This window comes from Peromyscus californicus, unplaced genomic scaffold (assembly GCF_007827085.1).
Source record: "Peromyscus californicus insignis strain IS unplaced genomic scaffold, ASM782708v3 Scaffold_3__1_contigs__length_106647218, whole genome shotgun sequence".
In the NCBI taxonomy this organism is placed as follows: Eukaryota; Metazoa; Chordata; class Mammalia; order Rodentia; family Cricetidae; genus Peromyscus; species Peromyscus californicus.
This window is the reverse complement of record NW_026294551.1, coordinates 94,294,824-94,314,494: the sequence shown is the minus strand read 5'-3', so window position 1 is coordinate 94,314,494 and position 19,671 is coordinate 94,294,824. Positions and strand designations below refer to the sequence as shown.

Below are 19,671 nucleotides of genomic sequence, written 5' to 3'. Positions count from 1 at the left end.
TAAATACTGAGATTCCATTAAAGAAACCTTTTTTTCCCTATTCTGGCCCTTTTCTAAGTACCCAGAAAGGGTCCCGTGAGGTGAGTAAAGGCCCATTCACAGGGCGAAGATGCAGATGGGAGGCCACAGAGCAGTGGGGTCTAGCTGAGATGTGTGGGTACAGCAGACAGGCACAGGCAAGGACTGATGGGGGGCGCTCCTTGTCTACTGGCTTCCTCTTCCTCAAGAAGACAGGTTCTATGTGAACACAGAAACAAGTCTGGGCCTGGGATTTAAAACGCCAACCTGGGGCTCACAAGACAGCTCAGAGGGTAAAGATGCTTGCTGCGCAAGCTGATGGGGTGAGTTCAAGTCCTAGAACCCACAGAAGGCTGGAAAGAGAAAGTGTTCTTTGATCTCCACACGTACACTATGGCACATGTACTCACACATCCTATAATAATAGCAACAACAGCAATAGCTGGAACTTTGACAAGTAGCTCAGGCTGACCATGACTCACAACATTCCCACTTAGTTCTCTCCAGCGCTGACAGACAATGAGTGTAGACTTGGGCTCACCATTTTTTATAAAGGCTCAAGACGCAGGGTGTGAGGTCGTTGTAAGAGAACCCAGTGAGGTCCCACAGATGAGAGGTCCAGGGCTGTACTGGAGAAGAAAGCAGGCCAGAATCGTGACAGGCCCCACAATTCCCACAACTCTGCTACTTTTGTAACACACTCCCAGACTCAGGCTTTCCGTTCCTTCAAAATACACTTAAGGGCCAGTAAAATGGCTCAGTGGGCAAAGGCACTTGCCACCAAACCTAAGGACCTGGACCTAACGACATGATAGAAGGAGATAACCAACTCCTGCAAGCCGTGCATCCTCTGCCACACTCATGCCATGGCATTGTGTGTGCACACATATGCAATATGTTAAATATAAATGTGAAAAGCCAAACAACTCAACTAAAACATCCTTGAAAAGTTCCATATAAGGCCCACAAAGTGTTGAAAACTATATACTGCTCCAGCTAGAGCCATCTTTTTTATTTTTAAACAGTCTTAATTTTATTTTTATTATAAAATAACAAATTATGGTTATATACATTATAGGTATACAGTAATGTTATTATTTATGAATAAATGGAATCATCAAATCAACAAGTTAATATATTTATCACCTCTATGGGAAATCTGAAATTTACTCTTGGCCAACTGTGAGAACTCATGTCTATAATCCCAGCACTCAGGAGGTTAAACTGGAGGATTGAGAGTTCAAGGCCAGAATGCACCCACATATTAAGACCCTGTCTCAAAAGAACAAGAATTCACCCTTGTAGAAATTTGGAAATGTACAATATATGCTATCTCCCCATTCTTCCTACTTACGACGCATCCCCTAGAAACCACTACTCTATTCTCTGCCTCCCAGAACTGGCTTGCTTTAGATTCCACACGTGAAAACTTGTGACATCTTTCTGGGCCTGGTTACTTCACCATAACTTCCAGTTCATCCATGTTGTCACAAAATTTCTTTTCAAACAGCTAGAGCCATCTTACCCCCCCCCCCCCAAATGTTTTGGGGCCATTTTGCTGTTCTTTCTCCAGGATGGATGAGGAGATGTTTATTTCTGCCTTTCCAACCTCTCCTATCTGAGAACTTTCCCAGACACCAGGGAAATCTGCCCCCCACGCCCCAGGAGAGCTTCTCCTTACTCTGCCCATGCATCAGTCTGGCCAGGAGCAGGGCTGCAGAGGCCAGGCGGGCTGGGGTGTAGATTGACAGGCTGGTGTGCAGCAGGGAGAGCTCACAGAGAAAGCTGCACAGGTGTTGGGTTCTGGTTGCAACTGGGACCAGTGTCAGCAGGACCTCTTTATAATCAACCACGGTAGGGACCTAGGCAGAAGAGGGAGGTAAATATCGTGTCTCATCTGTCAATGTCACACCGAGGCACAGCCCGGCAGGGGTCTGGCCTAGGTGTTCATGCTGATGCCCAAGCTCAGGATTTCAGTGCACATAATGGCACACCACAGCCATGCTTCTAGGTGTTCTCTCCGCAGCTGATGGCCCACCTACCCCCGTGACCTCAAACAGGAAGACAATTTTGTTCAAAGGAAAAAAACCAAACCCCGACTTACTCGAATCTTCCCTTCCAGGGCAGAGATGATCTCTCCCATCATTCGTACCAAGTCCTCATACTTGTATGTGTTGTCTGTGAGCCACACAGCCTCTCGAATGGTCAGAATCTCTTTGCTGATGAACCTGGAATGGAGAGATGGGGGGTCTCAGCCCTGAGCTGAGGGGCTACAGCCCAGGAAGGCCCTGGGAGGCCTCAAGTAAGGGCGCGATTGACTGCTCCCGACTTGGGTGACAAAAGGCGGCTGCTCAATGGATTCAGTTGCCTTTGACTAAGGAGAAGCATTACAAGTGCCACAAAGAGGGAGTCAAAGCAAGACACCGAAGTGTCAGGTCCCAAGGAAACCTGGGACAAGTCCCACTGAGTACCTATGGCTCCTCCCAGCACTCCACGCCCCACTCCCTCCCAGCTTCTGACCCTTCCATAACTCAGCCATTTTGGCTACACATCTTGGTGTTCTCTCTCTCTCTCTCTCTCTCTCTCTCTCTCTCTCTCTCTCTCTCTCTCTCTCTCCTCCTCCTCCTCCTCTCATGGCCTGGTCTATTCTGTGGGTCATGCTCAGTCAGGACTCTTCCAGATACCTCTGGCTGTTCTCTCCCTCATAGCTACAATACAAACCTTCTCCTCAACCATACTCAGGAGTGGTTATCCCATTTTCATTCACCCGTGAGTGACACTATTAATTCAGTTCTCTAGTTCTCTTTACCACCTTATGGATGAGGCTTTTTTGTTTGGTTTGGTCATGCTGTGGTTCAAACGCAGACACTAACAAACGCTTGAGCTCTAAACGACATCTTCAGCTCCTGTCTTATCTTTTAACAGTATCTGAGTATAAACAATGTAAATGCAAAAGTAGGTGAGCTAGTGGGAACAGGGAATGGAAGCGAAGAGCCTAGAGGTTGTCTGAAGGTCTGCACACAGCCCAGTGTTTGGCCACAGGAATCCTAACTGTCCCTGAGGCAAGTGGGCACCCTGTTCTCTACTGGCCACAGGAGCTAATTACCAGAACACTCTGCTCCAGTGGTCCCACAAGCACCTCCCCAGCAAATTCAGATTGTTGCTCAATCTTGGCACTCTGCAGTATGAGTCATTGCCATTTGGCCTAACAGAGGGGTCAGGAGGGAGACGGCCACAGGCACTAAAAAGAGGGATGTGAATGGGCTGATGCGAGCTCTGCACTGGACCCTGAGGTGACTAATGGGGAGCATAAGTAACAGAGGCTCTGAGAGCTAAGCCAAGGCACCTCAGCCTGCTGGCAGGAGGGGGTTAGACCAAGGTTTCACATGTTCCAGACATGCCTGCCCCTAACTCCCAAGTGCTGGGGTTAAAGGAGTGTACCACCATGCCCAGTCCCCAGTTTAAAACATTTTAAAGTAGTTATTTATCTGCTTGCCTGTGGTCCTAGGGCTGTGAAGATGTAACTATGCTGTCAGGGACACGCAGACAGCAGCCCCACCGTTTGGTGACTGGTCAGAAGACCTGGGGTGTGAGATTTAGGTCAAGGAGCCTATTTGAAAGGGGCTTGGAGTATGGTAGGGTCGGTTTGCTGTCCCTGAAGTCCATGAGTCCTCCTTCTGTGGTAGTATGGTCATGCTTCTTCTAGCTGGCATATGGACACCCAAAGGTACTAGAGTGTCCACTGTGGTTAGGTATGTCCATATGACTAACCTGGTATGGAAGGTGAGCTTGGCAGCTTTGATGGCCACAGAAACAAGGACAAGTCACGGAGCTCAGAAGAGAACAAGATGTGAGCCAGAGCTCCTTCATGCCTTCATAGAACAAAAACTCATCCCAGAAGCCTTGGGCATTCTGCCTGCAGGTTCAGATATGTGTCAACTTGACACAAGCCAGGGTCATCTGGGAAGGAGGACTCTTTCTGGAGACTGGTTTACAGGCATGTCTGTAGGGCATTTTCTTGATTGATGATTGGTATGGGAGGGCCCAGCTCACTGTGGTGGTGAGGCCCCTGGGCTGATGTCTCGGTGCTATAAGAAAGCAAGCTGAGCAAGTCATGAGGAGCAAGCTAGTAAGCAGGACTCCTCCATGGCCTCTGTATCAGGTCTGTGTGTGTGTGTGTGTGTGTGTGTGTGTGTGTGTGTATAGCCATGGTTGTCCTAGAACTTGCTTTGTAGACCAGGCTAGACTCGAACTCACAGAGATTCACCTGCCTCTGCCTCCCAAGTGTTGGGATTAAAGATGTGCTGTGTCACCATGCCTGGCCTCTCTGCGTCAGTCCTTACCTGCCCTGACTTCCCTCAGTGATGAACTGTTACCTGGAAGTGTAAGTTGAAATAACCCTTTCCCCACCAAGTTGCTTTTGGTCATGTGTTTTGTCACAGCAATAGAAACCCCAAGGGGCCGGGCGGCGGTGGCACATGTATTTAATCCCAGCACTCGGGAGGCAGAAGCAGGCGGATCTCTGTGAGTTCAAGGCCAGCCTGGTCTACAAAGCGAGTTCCAGGAAAGGCGCCAAGCTACACAAAGAAACCCTGTCTCGAAAAACCAAAAAAAAAGAAAGAAAGAAAGAAAAGAAAAGAAACCCCAAGGGAGTTCCCAACCGAGCACAGGAAGTAGTTAGCTGTAAGTGCAGCTATGATACTTCGTGCTCAGCAGGCCCAGGAGACAAGGAAAGGGTCTGGAACACATGTCCCAGGGGAAATGGTAGACCATGATGGGGACATTCGGTTTAGAGAATGAGAAAATGCAAACCATTTTGAAAACTCTTTCCACATCACTTCCAGAGGCAAAATCAGGGTAAAGGAAGCACTGGCTGAGGACAGACAGTTTGGGACAAAATACAAAGGGACACACGCCAAAGAGTCAGAGCATCCCTCCTCTGAGTGACATCCGTGTGGAGGAATAGCTCTGATGGGGCTTTAGTGGTGGCCTTGGGATACTCCTGCCCAGGACTATGGGAAACTGATGATAAAGATGTGAGAATTCAACCTCAGTGGCACAGTATCATCCTTCTTGTCAACTGTCACTCTTTGGATCCTGAGAAAGAGTGGTCCATGCTCTGGGTCCTGAGACTGTGTGGGGACACAGGCTCTCAGCAGAGGTACAGTCAACGGACAACGGGTCAACTCTGCCATCCTCCCTTACAAAGGACACTGGGATTGGATAACAACTGAACCAGGGACTCTTAAGACTCATTTCCCTTAAAAACCAGCTACTAGAAAGGAGAGGATGGTGGCCCCTGCCTAGGAGGGACCAGCACATATGCACACAACCCTGCCAGTCTGGCCAAGGGGCTTCTCACCGGGTACAGATGACCATGCAGGCAATGCCCAGAAGCTGGAGCTTGTAGCGGGGTACCAGCCTCCTCCGCAAGTACCGGTCTACACACTCCACTGTCAGGTGGAGACACAGGCTTGTGAAGTCCTTCATTGTGGCAACTTCTACCAACCAGTCGATTAGAATGTATCTGTGGAGAGAGGGGCCACCTGTGAAAACTAGGTCAAATGTCACACCTTCAATTTCTGCCCAAGTCTGTTCAGTCTAAACAAATGAAATGATCACTTTGGAATCACCGACTTACCAACCTAGAGACTCCATGTTCCAGGGAGTTGGGGAGGCCCATAGCTACTCCTGGGAGGCTGGTGAGTCCACACATCTCTGCACCCTGCGCCCCTCTCCACTCAGCATGCACATTCCCAGTGTTCACAAATCCAAGTGAGCCCTCAGCCACCAAAGCACTGGCTGAGCCCAATCTTAGTGCAAATAGGCAGTGGGTACCAAATGAGTTGCACAGCAGGGCTGGGGATGGAGTACAGCTCCTGGGACTAGAAACGGGTCAGTCACCCTGGACCATCAGGCTCTCCTGTCTGGGCCCTTATAACAATGCTCTGCAGAGGATCAAAGAGCCAGAAATGCCACTTAAAGCCAGAGCCACTCCGTCCCCACACTGAAGTCTCCCTACGTCCTTCACCCAGCACCCTAGATGGACGTACAGACACTAGAAGGCTGATAGAAATGTCCCTCTCTACCAGGGAGTTAAAACCTGGAGACCGCCGGGCGGTGGTGGCGCACGCCTTTAATCCCAGCACTCGGGAGGCAGAGCCAGGCGGATCTCTGTGAGTTCAAGGCCAGCCTGGACTACCAAGTGAGTTCCAGGAAAGGCGCAAAGCTACACAGAGAAACCCTGTCTCGAAAAACCGAAAAAAAAAAAAAAAAAAAAAACCTGGAGACCAAGACCATAAATAATCACAGGCGGTGTTGGAAGACAGAGGACAACTTTGGGAATTGGTTGAGCGGGGCCTGGGAACTGAACTTGCATTTTCAGTTTTGGCAGCAAGCGCCTCTGCCTGATGAGCCATCCTGCTGGCCCCAGGGATCTGTTTTTAGAAGTCAGATTATTAGGCTATCAAGAGTGCCGGGGCCAAGTGGTGGTGGCGCACGCCTTTAATCCCAGCACTCAGGAGCCTGAGGCAGGCCAATCTCTGTGAGTTCCAGGCCAGCCTGGTCTACAGGGCAAGTTCCAGGACAGCCAGTGCTACACTGAGAAATCCTACTTGGAAAAACCAAAAGCATGCTGAGATTCAAGGCATGCATCAATGTGAGACAGGATCTTTTACTGGTACCCAGGGCCTCCAAATTAGACTAGGGTGGCTGGGCACAGAATCTCAGGGACCCACCCATCCCCACTTCCTCAGTGCCAGGACTATAAGCACATGCCATTATTTTCATTCCCCACTCCTCTCCAAGTACTGGGTATCAAACTCAAGTCCACATGGTTGTGGAGCATGCAAATTACTCAATGAGACCATCTCCCTGGCCTCAGGACAATCATTTTTTAAAAAACCTTTACTGAGCATATATCATGTTGCAAGCAGTATCTACAAGGAGCCAGAGATTTCAAATCACAAATCCAAACTTTACATGAATTTCAGATAAAAGCTTAAAAAAAAAAAAATCACTCCCCTTTTCCATTTTACTCGCTAACATTCTGCAATTTTGTTATCACTAACATTTGGAGGCTGGAAGAAAGGCAGTTGTGCTGGGTGTCACAGTAGCTGCCTCGGGGAGGGGACGGCAGGGATGGGGTTGGGGTGGGAGGACAGCAGCTCCCGAAGTCTTACTTCTAGTCACTGAGTACCACAAAATACACTGATGATTTTAAAAAAAAGGTTATATTTTTGGCTTCAGAAACTGATAGTCTGAGTCTCATCATTTTAGGAAAATGTTTAGAACAGTTTCACATGCTCTCAGCTTTAGAGAAGGCTGTAGTGGCTCATACCTTTACTCCAAGTACTCAGGAGGCCAAAGCAGGATAACCAGAAGTTCATGGTTAGCCTGGGCTACAGCAGGGCTGGGGAGATTGTGAAGTGCTTGGCGATTAGCATTTGGATCCCCAGAACCCATGAAAATGCCAGGTGTGTGTGGACCGACTGTTAATTCCAGCTTTGGAAGCTGAGATGGGACCTTCAGAATAATACAGTTAGCTAGAGGGACGGGGGAGAGACCCTGCCTTGTTGAATAAGGTAGAAGAGCAATGGAAGATCCGCAACATCAACTTTGGGTCTCATGTACACACGTGTACTCCTGTACGCATACGCACACTCACACCCACGAAAGTGTAAAAATGCTATTGCTCTCCCATCGGAGCAAACGCGCTCCTGCAGGCCTCACCTCATCGTGTCGCTGAGTCCCTTCTGCACAGAGAAGACTCGCTGCTTGTTGACAGCCTGGGAGGCCTGGAAGAGCTGGCAGACCGTTTCACTACAGGCTTTCCACTCCAGTCCAAGCTGGCTTCCACCTGCGCAGGCTTTGGCCAGAGCCAGCTGCGGGACAGAAAGGTGCAGCGTGAGCCAGCTTCTCCGCTCCCGAGGCCTCGGCGGGCAGACAACACAGGGCACATCTGCCTGTCCCAGTCTCTCAACCTGCTATAGCAGCATAGCTAAGATCTCTAGGACGGGACCTCTCTGCACCAGTCTTCCTTTTTATTTTATTAATTAAATTTATTTTTATTAATATATCCCGACCGCATTTTCCCCTCCCATCCCTCCCCCTTATCCCCCTAATCTACTCCTCTATTTCTGTTCAGAAAGGGGCAGGACTCTCACGGCTTATCAATAAAACATGGCATATCAAGTTGCCTAAGACTAAACACCTCCCCTTGTACTAAGGCTGGGCAAGGCAACCCAGTATGAGGAATAGCTTCCCAAAAGCCAACCAAAGTCCATGCTCCCACTGTACGGAGTCCTGCAAGGAGACCAAACTACACAACTGTCACATACATGTAGAGGGCTTATGTCAGTCCCATGCAGGCTCCCTGGTTGTCAGTTCAGATTCTATGAGCTCCTGTGAGCCCAGGTTAGTTGATTCTGTGGGTTTTCTTGTGGTATCCTTGACGCCTCTGGCTCGTACAATCCTTCCTCCCTCTCCTCAGCAGGATTCCCTGAGCTCAGCCTAATGTTTATCTGTGGGTCTCTGTACATCCGTTACTAATGAAGCCTCTCTGATGACAATTGAGGTAGGCACCAATCTATGAGTCCTTTTAATTTTTTAAAAACTAAACTAATAAATACATAAATAATATATATACATACATATACATAAATACATACATACACACACACACATATATATATGGGTGTTTTGTCTACATGTATGTCTCCATGTGCATGCTTGGTGCCCAAGGAGGCCAGAAGGTGTCAGATCCCCTGGAACTGGAGTAGGTGATTTTGAGGGGCTGCTGGGAAACAACCAAGGTGCTCTTGGAGAGCAGCTGGTAGTCTTAACCACTAAGCATCTCTCCAGTCCCAGCAATTTCCTCTTTAATGAAATGGTACACTGATGGTGCTGGAGTCAACAGATGAGGACGGACTGAGATGTGTCAGAACTTAGGATACACTGCCTAGCACCCACAACAACTCGAGATGTCCACTGTCGACAACTTTGACACATTTCCATCTGTTTTCCCAGGTAATTATAGCTTGGTGTATATATGTATTTGACCACAGTTTATATGCATCTTTTTTTTCTCCACCTAGCAATACTGTTTTTCCAAGTTATCTGACATAACTTGAAATAGTCCTTACCTATTCTTCCATTTAGAGTGTTTCTGTTGATTGTATTGTGGCCCATCCAATTCCCTACCTGCTAAGTCCACAGAACAGCTGTAGGGTTTTGTCTATACTTATTCAAGTACCCTCCCCCAAAGGTCCATGCCGACTGCTGACTTCATATCACTCATAGCAAATATCTCATTGATTTTACCTTCATTGGCAGAAACCACCATCATTAAAATGATCTTAGGTTAGAGGTGGTTCAATAGGGAAGAGCACTGGCTGCTTTTCCAGGGGACCCAGATTCAATTCCCAGCACCCACATTGTGGCTCAGAACTGTAACTCTAGTTCCAGGGTATCTGACACCCTCTTCTGGCCTTTTCAGACACCAAGAAGACACAAGGATATACACACAGGCAGAACACCCATATATATCATAAAAAACAAACCAACCAACCAACCTTGCATGCATTAGTAGCTATTGACTCAAAAACTGAGAAAAAAAATAAATATAACACATTAATGAGACAAGCCCCAAATACCTCCAAATTTATAACCCTCCTGCCTCAGTCTCTTGAGAACTAGGATTAAGTCCCCTTTTTAACCTGCTGTATTTTTTCCTTCTTTTCTGAGAATCTGAAGCTGTCTGAACATCTCTCAGGACCTTACTACTCTGATTAAACTGTGTTTCTTAAAATTTATTAATGAAAAATGGGCTAAAGAGCCAAACAGAGAATTCACAAAACAAGAATCACAAATGGCTGAAAGACATTTAAAGAAATGCTCAACATCCTTAATTATCAGAGAAATGCAAATCAAAACGACTCTGAGATACCACCTTACACCTGTCAGAATGGCTAAGATCAAAAACACTAATGACAGTCAGTGTTGGAGAGGATGTGGAGCAAAGGGAACACTCCTCCACTGTTGGTGGGAGTGAAAGCTTGTACAACCACTGTGGAAATCAGTATGGCGGTTTCTCAGAAAATTAGGAATCAAACTACCTCAAGACCCAGCCATACCACTCTTGGGCATACACCCAAGGAACGCTGATTCAAACCACAAAGATACATGCTCAGCTATGTTCATAGCAGGATTATTTGTAATAGCCAGAACCTGGAAACAACCTAGATGCCCGTCAACTGAAGAATGGATTAAGAAAATGTGGTACATAAACACAATGCAGTACTACTCAGCAGAGAAAAACAATGACAGCATGAAATTTGCAGGCAAATGGATGGAACTAGAAAAAATCATCCTGAGTGAGGTAACCCAAACCCAGAAGGACAAACATGGTATGTACTCACTCATAAGTGGATTCTAGATATAAAATAAAGAACAATCAGACTACAACCCACACACACAAAAAAATTATTAAATTATTATTTGTTGTGTATATTACATGTATGTGTGCTGGATAGTTTCATGTCAGCTTGACACAAGCTAAAGTCATCTGAGAACCTCAATTAAGAAAATGCCTCCATAAGATCAGGCCATAGGCCAGGCGGTGGTGGTGCACGCCTTTAATCCCAGCACTCAGGAGGCAAAGGCAGGTGGATCTTTGTGAGTTCGAGGCCAGCCTGGTCTACAGAGCAAGATCCAGGAAAGGCGCAAAGCTACACAGAGAAACCCTGTCTCGAAAAACCAAAATAAATAAATAAATAATCTTTAAAAAAAAAAAAAAAGGTCAGGCCATAGACAAGTCAACCAGGGCAGTGGTTCTCAACATCCTAATGCTGTGACCCTTTAACACAATTCTCACGTTGTGGTGACTCACAAACATAAAATTATTTTTGTTGCTACTTCATAACTGTAATTTTGCTACTGTTATGAATCGTAATGTAAATATTTTTGGAGATAGAGGTTTGCCAAAGGGTTTGACCCACTGGTTGAGAACTACTGCTCTGGGGCATTTTCTTAATTAGTGATTCGGGGGGGGGGGGGGCAGCCCACTGTGGGTGATGCCATCCCAGGGCTAGTGGTTCTGGGTTCTTATAGCAGAGTGAAGAAGCCATGGGGCAAGCCAGTAAGCAGCACTCCTCCATGGCTTCTGTATCAGCTCCTGCCTCCATTTTCCTGTCCTGTTTGAGTTCCTGTCCTGACATCCTTCAATGATGAACTACAACATAGAAGTGTAAGCAAAATAACCCCTCCTCTCCAACTTGCTTTTGATCATGGTGTTTCATCACAGCAATGGTTACCCTAACTAAGACTGTGTGTGTGTGTGTGTGTGTGTGTGTGTGTGTGTGTGTGTGTGCGCGCTATGGTGTGCACGTAGCAGTCAGAGGATGGCTTTTGGGACAGCCACGTCCACCTTAGAGATCAAGCTCTAGTCCTCGGGTTTGATAGCAAATGATGAGCCATTTTACTATGAAATTTTTTTATAAATCTTTGACAATCATTTTAGACATGAACACAATGTTATAACAGAGCACAGTCTGTTCTGCCTGTTGACTTGTAATCTCTTTCCTAGTATTTGAGTTGTTGGATATCTATCATCCATGTGGTGGGGCAGTAAGAACAAGCTTTCTCCTTCATGGCAAGCTATGAAGTTCTTTGATTTGCTCTAAAACAGCCCCCTCCCCCCAACACTGTTCAGGATGAAACCAAGAGTCTAGCCTGAAGGCTCGCTACAGTTGGCAGGGCAGGGTCTGCTGAGAGCAAGTCATAAATTCTTGATTATCTGGCTGGATGAGTGAGGCCAGGTACTAACAGGAACTCCACACCCTCTATTCTTAGGTGGCCTAACATTTGTTCTCACAATAAACACGACCTATAGAACAACCTTCCAAAGTGAGTGACAACAACATTTAGAATGAAGAGGCTAGCTGGTCAACAGGCAAGGGTGAACCGGGCGGTGGTAGCGCATGCCTTTAGTCCCAGCACTCGGGAGGCAGAGCCAGGCGAATCTCTGTGAGTTCCAGGCCAGCCTGGGCTATAGAGCGAGATTCAGAACAGGCACCAAAACTACACAGAGAAAGAAACCCTGTCTCGGAAAACCAACCAACCAAACAAACCAAAAACAAGCAAGGGTGGAGATGGATAACGATAAACAAAGCATGGCTGGGGTCTTCTTAAACACTCAAGAGCTAAACTTTAAGACTCCAGCTACAGGAGCTGAAGAGGTGGTGCAGAGGTTTAAGAGCGCTTACTGATCTGACAGAGGACCCAGGTTCAATCCCAGCACCCACATTAGGCGGCTCACAACCACTGTGACCCCAGTTCCAGGAGAGCCAATGCCCTTCTCTGGTCTCCACAGGCACTGCACACACATGGAACACATACAGACAAGCACACACACACACAAATAAAAAAGCTCCAGTTCTGGGCCAGTCTTTCTTATTGCTTTCCTAAGTCTGCTGCTGAGAATCTAAATAGTCCTGCCCCGACGCTGAAAGGAAGAATCCAGATCTCCACGTCACCTGTGCTTCCCAGCAGCCTTTGGCAGCATAGTCCCTGAGTTTCCGGAAGTTGTGGAGGTATCGTCCAGGATCAGACATCTGCCAACAAGAGAGTCACCCTTACATGGCTGTGTCCTGTGAGGGACTCAGACCTGCCCCACGGCTTCCTAAATGCTTTCTCCCTCATTCTTCAACTTCACTGGCTTCCCCAACATTTACCCCCCAATAATGGTAGTCTTTGGAGGACATTTGATAGTAAACGGCTCCACGCTCAGATGAGCCGAAAAGGCCCAAGAGCCTAGGGTCCAAGAAAGCATCCTCCCTTTTGTTAACCAAATTTCATCCCAGGACCACACAAAACTGTTCCTATGAGGTCTATCCCCCAATAGACGAGGCTCTACTTACATCCATCTTTCTCTCACTTTCCCAAAGGAGGTATGAGCTGGCCAAGCATCCCTGATGAGCAGACTCTTCAAAAAGGGTGTGAGCCTGCTTCCTTTTCTCTTCGTCCTGGAGTATAAGACCAAGCACAGAGGGTTCTTTCTCACCTTCTGCACAATGCCAAATCATTCTGAGAGCTGTCCTCTTTCTATACCTCTAAGCAATCACATTCGGAGCGATAGTGGATGGATTAACTACATCTGAGGAAGAAGGGATGCCACTAAGCATACAGTGCTCAACAACTAACCAATGGCATACAGCCTCGGGGCTCTGCGTCCTCATTAGTGTGGGGGCAGCTCTGGCATACAAAGCCTACATTCACCCTTGCTGTCACAGGAAACTCCTTAAACATCATGAATGGTGGTACTGGTGGCTCTCAGTGTTCATCTGCCTCACTTGTCTTCCACATCCTTTTGATGTGTTCACTGGAAGCTACTACTTGCTCTAAACCCGCAAAAGGGGCCCACAGACCACAAAGCCCGTTAAAAACCTCAAGAGGCGAGAATTCTGCAAGGCCCACCAATAGGAGAGCCATGTGAGGATCCCGTCAGCACTGGCTGCCCAGCTCCTGGTGGTCTACTCTCCGGGCTCTTATTTATGAGGTCCCATTCACCTCCCTCAAAAGTAGCGTGGGGGGAGCCAGGAGCTCTATGCCAAGGACCACTCAGGGCAGGGCCTGGTGTTTGCATTGACCTTGGACATTCTCTTTTGCAGCTTTTCAAGTACTTTGTGGATCTAGGCCACTGAAAGGTGAAATAAGGCAAAGCCTGAGCAGAGAGAAAAACTTAACTTACCTCAAAAAGATTTAGCACTCTTCCCAAGCAGTGTAGTATGGAAGCTTTATGAGTCTTAAAAAAAAAAAAAAAAAGTAAGTATGATTCTCAGCAGACAGAACTCTCCCCTGTCCTGCTGTCCAGATCCCTACACTACCACTTCCTGATTTCAGTTTTCAGCTATGGATGTTTTATTCAGCCTAAATCTTTAGTTTCCACCCACCAACATGTTCACCAAGATCTTGGTCCTCATCCCAGACCCTAAGACCTTCCACCACATCCGTTCAAGACGTCTCCTACATCTGCACTGCCTTCGCCTCGGGAGTACGTCCAGCATGCTAGGCGGAAGCTCCACCACTGAGCAAACTCCCAGTCCTGCACTCAGTTTTGTGTACCTCCCACTTCTTGTCTTTACATGGTCCATGGAAACTACTTCAGGTTTCCCTCCGTTCGGGGACTCTATGCCCTGTGGGCTTTGCCAGGACTTACTCTTTGTAATTGGCACTCTGCCCTGAGGCTGTCGTGGACCACGGCCTTGCAGCAACTTCCAGATGCTGACCATGGTGGGCGGATGAAGAGCCAGATGAAGGGCTCAGAACCCATATTCAATTTCTCAGCCATACTGAAGAAGCGAGAGGCCTTCAGGCCGTTCACTTCAGCACAGGCCTCATCTGACACAGACACTATGGGAGAAACAGGACAAACCCATGATGCCTCTGGGACATGGAAAGAGCAAAGATCTCCAGTCTTTTAGCAAAGCCTGACAGTGCAAAGCTTTGAACAGAAGAGCTCTGTGGGATGGGGCTTCAAATTCTCCCCGCTTTGTTCAGGTAATCCTAGATACACAGGCCCCTCCTGGAGTCCTTCGGGAAGCCTGGATTGTGACCCTTAGGGGATGGTGCTCCCACACACACAGCCTCAACCTTCCTCCTGGAGGGAAATGACCCTGCAGATGGCTGGAAGGAAGGTCTCTCTCTCTCTCTCTCTCTCTCTCTCTCTCTCTCTCTCTCTCTCTCTCTCTCTCTCCCTCTCCCCCTCCCCCTCTCCCTCTCCCTCTCTCTCTCCTCATCATCATGTGGACCAGGCTGAGAAAAGGTTCTTTCTCTCTCTTTTGGTTTTTTTGAGACAAGGTTTCTCTGTGTAACAGCTCTGGCTGTCCTGGAAGGGAAAAGGTTCTCTTAAGGACGAGACTGTTCTAAAATGAGATCAGCAAGGGTTACACAACCCTAGGAAAATACAAAAACAAAACAAACCACCACCAATCATGAACTTGCACACTGCAGGCAGCTGAATGACCTCTGGGAATGGCTAACTGATAGGAGGGGAGGGGCAGAACCTCAGTTCCACCTCAGAAAGAGCAGGTTACTCACAGGCTCTCAGTCCTAATAGTCCTGTTAGCTGGCCAAGGACAGGGACTACCTGCCAGCAAGACACCAGAGCTTTAAGATGCAGGAAAAGGTGATTCTATACTCTAACCGTTACACATTTTGGAGACTGGGACAGCACAGCCAAGGCTCCTTCCTCTGGTGCTGAGCAGAGAAGCAAGCCAAAAGCCTTTTAAGGAGCAGCTAGCCCTGGGCAAAAGGACTCAGGCTCCAGGCAAGCTCTGCTGCCTGCCACATGGAACTATGGCTGCCTGTGTCAGTGATCCCCTGCAGTATGAGGCATGCTGATTTCTTTCCAAGCTCCACAGGATGGCCAAGGAAAGAAGCTATTTACATCCCTGCATAGGCCTTGGTGTTACCTGTACTGAAGGCAGGGCACTTCAGGAGATACCCCTTGCTGACCCAAATGAGGGAAAGAGGTGACTTTCTTAGAACCTATATCAAACTGTCAAGGGCAGACATGGGGCCGACCATCAGCAAGAACTAAGCTGCTAAATCTTGAAAGAGGCTTGTGCTTATCTCAAATGCCACCACACGTCAGGGCCCAGGGACTTACAGCCTTCATTATAGAGGTAGGCGATTCCCAACTTCACAGCAGCTTCAAAATTTCCCTTTTCAGCAGCCCTGGAGCAATAAGAGCATAAATACCACACTATTTTAGGTCACAAACATTATGTACCACCACGGCACTTGACGCTGAAATACTTATTTCCTAATTGAATATTTTTTCATGAAATATAATCACATACTGTTTATTGATTGCATGCTACAATGTGGATGAACCTTGACAACCCTAGGCCAATCATAAAAGGTCAAGTATTCCATGATTCTGTTTACAAGAGATGTCTACAATTAGCAAACCCAGAGACAGAAATAGATAATGGATTGCCTAGGGCTTCTGTGGTTGGGGAGTGGGGGGTGGGGGGTGGGGGGAGACAATGCCTGCTAAAGAGTACACGATTTCTTTGTAGGATGATAAAAATAATCTAAGGTGAACAGTGCTAAGCTTGTAGAACTGTGAATACTCTAAAACCCAACAAGCTCTACCTGTAACTCCAGTTCCAGGGCATCCAGCCCCCTCTTCTGGCATCTGTGGGCACTACATACAGATAGTGCAAATATACACATGCAAGCCCTCACACACGCATGCATAAAAATAAACAAACTCTTAAAAAATTTATTTATGTGCATTGGTGTTTTGCTTGCATGTATATCTGCATGAGGGTGTCGGGTCCCCGGGAACTGGATTACAGACAGTTGTGAGCTGCCATGTGGGTGCTGGGAATTGAACCTGGGTCCTCAATAAGAACAGGCAGTGCTCTTCACTGCTGAGTCATCTCTCCAGTCCCCAAATAAATAAATCTTTAAAAGAAAAAGAAATACACAAATTTTATCCAGCAGCAACCCAAGCACTGGAGTTCTCATCCTGCACTTCTCCGGCAGCTCAAGCCTGGGAAATAAATGCTCGTGAGGCAAATCCTGTCCTGAGTTAGTTTCTCAGGTGTGAAAAGGCTCAAGCTTAGACCCCTGTTCCAAGGACATGCTCTATCTTTAACCTCCATTAGCGGGCCTGGTCACTGGCACCCAGGGTCACAGATCTAGGCTTGCTGCCTCCCTCGCCCCCAGTCCTTTCTCTCAGTCACGACTACAGAGAAGGGGTGAGTCATCCAGCGACCGAAATATAACAGGAAAGGAAAAGAAAGCTGAATAAGGCTTCCATGAGCAGGTGACTCACACCCGAGTCAATCGGGACCCTCTAGAAGCAGCGCAGGCACAGAGGACAGGCAATGACATGGCTTGCTGGAAGCAGTGTGACTCAATAGACAGGTTTCTTCAGTCTGGGGTCTCTTCCCCGGGATGAGGGCAACAGGAAAACAGGTCCTGACTCAGCTATGGGGACATTCGCCAGCACACCAAGAATACCAATGGCAGAGGGAAATCAAGGCACTTCTCAGAGCACTGGGATACCTTTCAAAGAGCTTCAGGTTCTTCGGAGAAGGCCACAGCTCTTGGAAGCTGGCAGATGCCCACACACTGGCATGGTTGTCCACCAGGTACTTCAGGTGGGAGTGTACCTGCAGAGCAATGAGAGCCGTGTGTGAATCACCAAGGGACTCCCCAGATCCTTGCTCCTGAAGATGGGACATACACAGACACACCAGTCTCAGAACGGTAAAGAACCCAGTTTCTATGTATGAAAACAGCACTGTTTTCTATAGGAAAGAGAAGTCAGAAGTGAGTTTCTCTGATGTTCTGAGGCGGGGTAAGAATACCGGCACCAGTCCAAAGAACAAGCACCAAGGTTAAGAAAGAGAAGAACTCAGCATGCTAGTGCACACCTGTAATCTCAGCAGTCAGAAGGCAGACACGGGCACATCTTTGTGAGTTCCAGGCCAGCCAGGGGACACAGTGCGGTGACTGTCAAAGGGAGGGACGGAGGGCAAGAAGGAAAGACACTTTCGCAAAGAACTAGAGAAATAGGTTGGTGCCAGGCAGGACAGAAATTTGTTTTTTGCCTGGCGGTGGCAGCGGCGGTGGCGCCACGTATTTAATCCCAGCACTCAGGAGGTAGAGACAGGCAGATCTCTGAGTTCAAGGCCCGCCTGGTCTACAGAGTGAGTTCTAGGACAGCCAAGGCTACACAGAGAAACCCTGTCTCAAAAAAAAAAAAAAAAAAAAAAAAAAAAAAGGGAAGAAAAGAAAGAAAAAATAAATTTGTCTTCTATTTCTCTGCCTGGTACCCTGGTGGTGGAGCAGTCTGGGGCATGGAAGTTACAGGAACTCAAAGGAAAAAGACTGAGTCCCGAGAGCCTCTGTCCCAGGCAGATAAGGCCAAGTCAAGAGCAGCACAGGCAAGCATTTTACATCCTAACGTTTCCACTGCAGTTGGGGATTTAGCACCCGGTGCTTCTGTAGGTATTGTGCCAATAGTGGATGTGACTAGAGGAGTCCTACAAAGGCCTCCTGGCTGGTGTTTACAGCCAGTTTACTGTATACTCTACGGTGAATCATTTAATGTGAAGCTATGGCTACAAAGTAACTCAAGTCCACTCCGGCATTGCAGGTTACACGGGATTTGTCTTAAAGGGCTTTTTGTTTGTTTTATTCTGCCTTTTTTTTTTTTTTTTAAAGATAGTCTTACTATCTTGCCTACGGCACAACTTAAATTGTGGGTCATATAACTGAACATAGAGGTACAAAAAACTTGCCATATTCAAAGATTTCTGAACATGCAAAAACCAAAATTTAATTGAACTGAGGTGTTTCTGACATGCTGTATCGCATGACTTCACCGCAGAATTGGTTCTGAACACACAACACATACAGGTGCACCATGCAGGCTATAGTCAATAATGCTGCCTGAAATACCTTGTGCAGTTTTCTGCTCTAATAGAAACATAACCATTGGATTTGATACACAAAGACTTTTCATATTTACCTAATACCATTTCCTCAGCATATAATTATCAAACTAGTACCTCTTTGGATTGTAGTCTTGGAATGTTTGGTTTTTAAAATTGCTCCCGAAGCCGGGCAGTGGTAGTGCACTCCTTTAATCCCAGCACCTGGGAGGCAGAGGTACTTGGATCTCTATGAGTTTGACAACAGCCTGGACTACAGAGTGAGTTCCAGGATAGCCAGGGCTACACAGAGAAACCCTGTCTTGAAAAAAGACAAAACAAAACAATAAAAAAATGGTCTTGAGGCTGCTGAGTCCAGTTTTATAAAACAAAAATCCCTAAATGAAGGGACAGGAGAGGTGGCTCAGTGGTTAAGAGCACTTGCTTCTCTTGCAGAGGACCTGGGTTCAGTTCTCAGCACCGATATAGTGGTTCAAAGTCACTCCTAACTCAAGTTCCAGAGGTCTCAATGATACCTCCTTGGGCAGGAGGTATGCATATGGTACAAATACAGACATGCCAGCAAAATAAATACATAAAATAAAATTACATATGTATACACACACACATATATTTAATTGGTATTTAAATTGTTAAATTTTGTCTTAAGACAGAATTTCTAAACAAAACAAAACAAACCCCTGAAAGGGCCCTAAACAAATTTCTGCTGCCACTCCCACCCCGGCTTTTAGAGACAGGTCTCTCTCTATAGTCCTGCCTGTCCTAGAACTTGCTGTGTAGACTAGGCTAGCCTCAAACCAACAGAGATCCTCCTGCCTTCTGTCTCCAAGCGCTGAGATTAAAGGCGTGCACCATCATGCCCAGCTCTATTTCCGCCATTTAAAAATTCTTATTAACACTATCTTACTCCTATTTATTTGGTTTTATTTGTATTTTACCTGCATGTATGTGTGTACCGCATGTATGCCTGGTGCCTGAGGAGATCAGAAGAAGTATTAGATCCCCTGGAACTGCAGTTATATGGCTATTAGCCTCTATGTGGGTTCTGGAAACTGAACCCTGGTCTTCTGAAAGAATAGGCAGTGCTCTTAACTGCTGAGCCCCCTCTCCAGCCCACTGTCTTCTCTTCTTGAGATGCAAATTTTACTGCCATAAAAGGGTCTTTTTTCCTCTTGAAATA

General features: G+C 47.1%; 1 protein-coding gene across 2 annotated transcripts in view; it reads right to left on the bottom strand.

The window, feature by feature from the left end:
* Ccnf (cyclin F) overlaps nt 1–19,671 on the bottom strand; it is a 54,416-nt gene that overhangs the window by 7,784 nt on the left and 26,961 nt on the right. For both annotated transcript variants that reach the window (XM_052759116.1, XM_052759114.1), the window contains 11 exons: nt 17,098–17,204; nt 15,686–15,753; nt 14,234–14,427; nt 13,766–13,819; nt 12,936–13,040; nt 12,552–12,629; nt 7,750–7,901; nt 5,381–5,545; nt 2,123–2,246; nt 1,700–1,880; nt 560–647 (listed from right to left, as the gene is read on the bottom strand). In XM_052759116.1, coding sequence (XP_052615076.1) covers nt 560–647; nt 1,700–1,880; nt 2,123–2,246; nt 5,381–5,545; nt 7,750–7,901; nt 12,552–12,629; nt 12,936–13,040; nt 13,766–13,819; nt 14,234–14,427; nt 15,686–15,753; nt 17,098–17,204 — 1,316 coding nt within the window. The remainder of the gene's footprint in view (nt 1–559; nt 648–1,699; nt 1,881–2,122; nt 2,247–5,380; nt 5,546–7,749; nt 7,902–12,551; nt 12,630–12,935; nt 13,041–13,765; nt 13,820–14,233; nt 14,428–15,685; nt 15,754–17,097; nt 17,205–19,671) is intronic.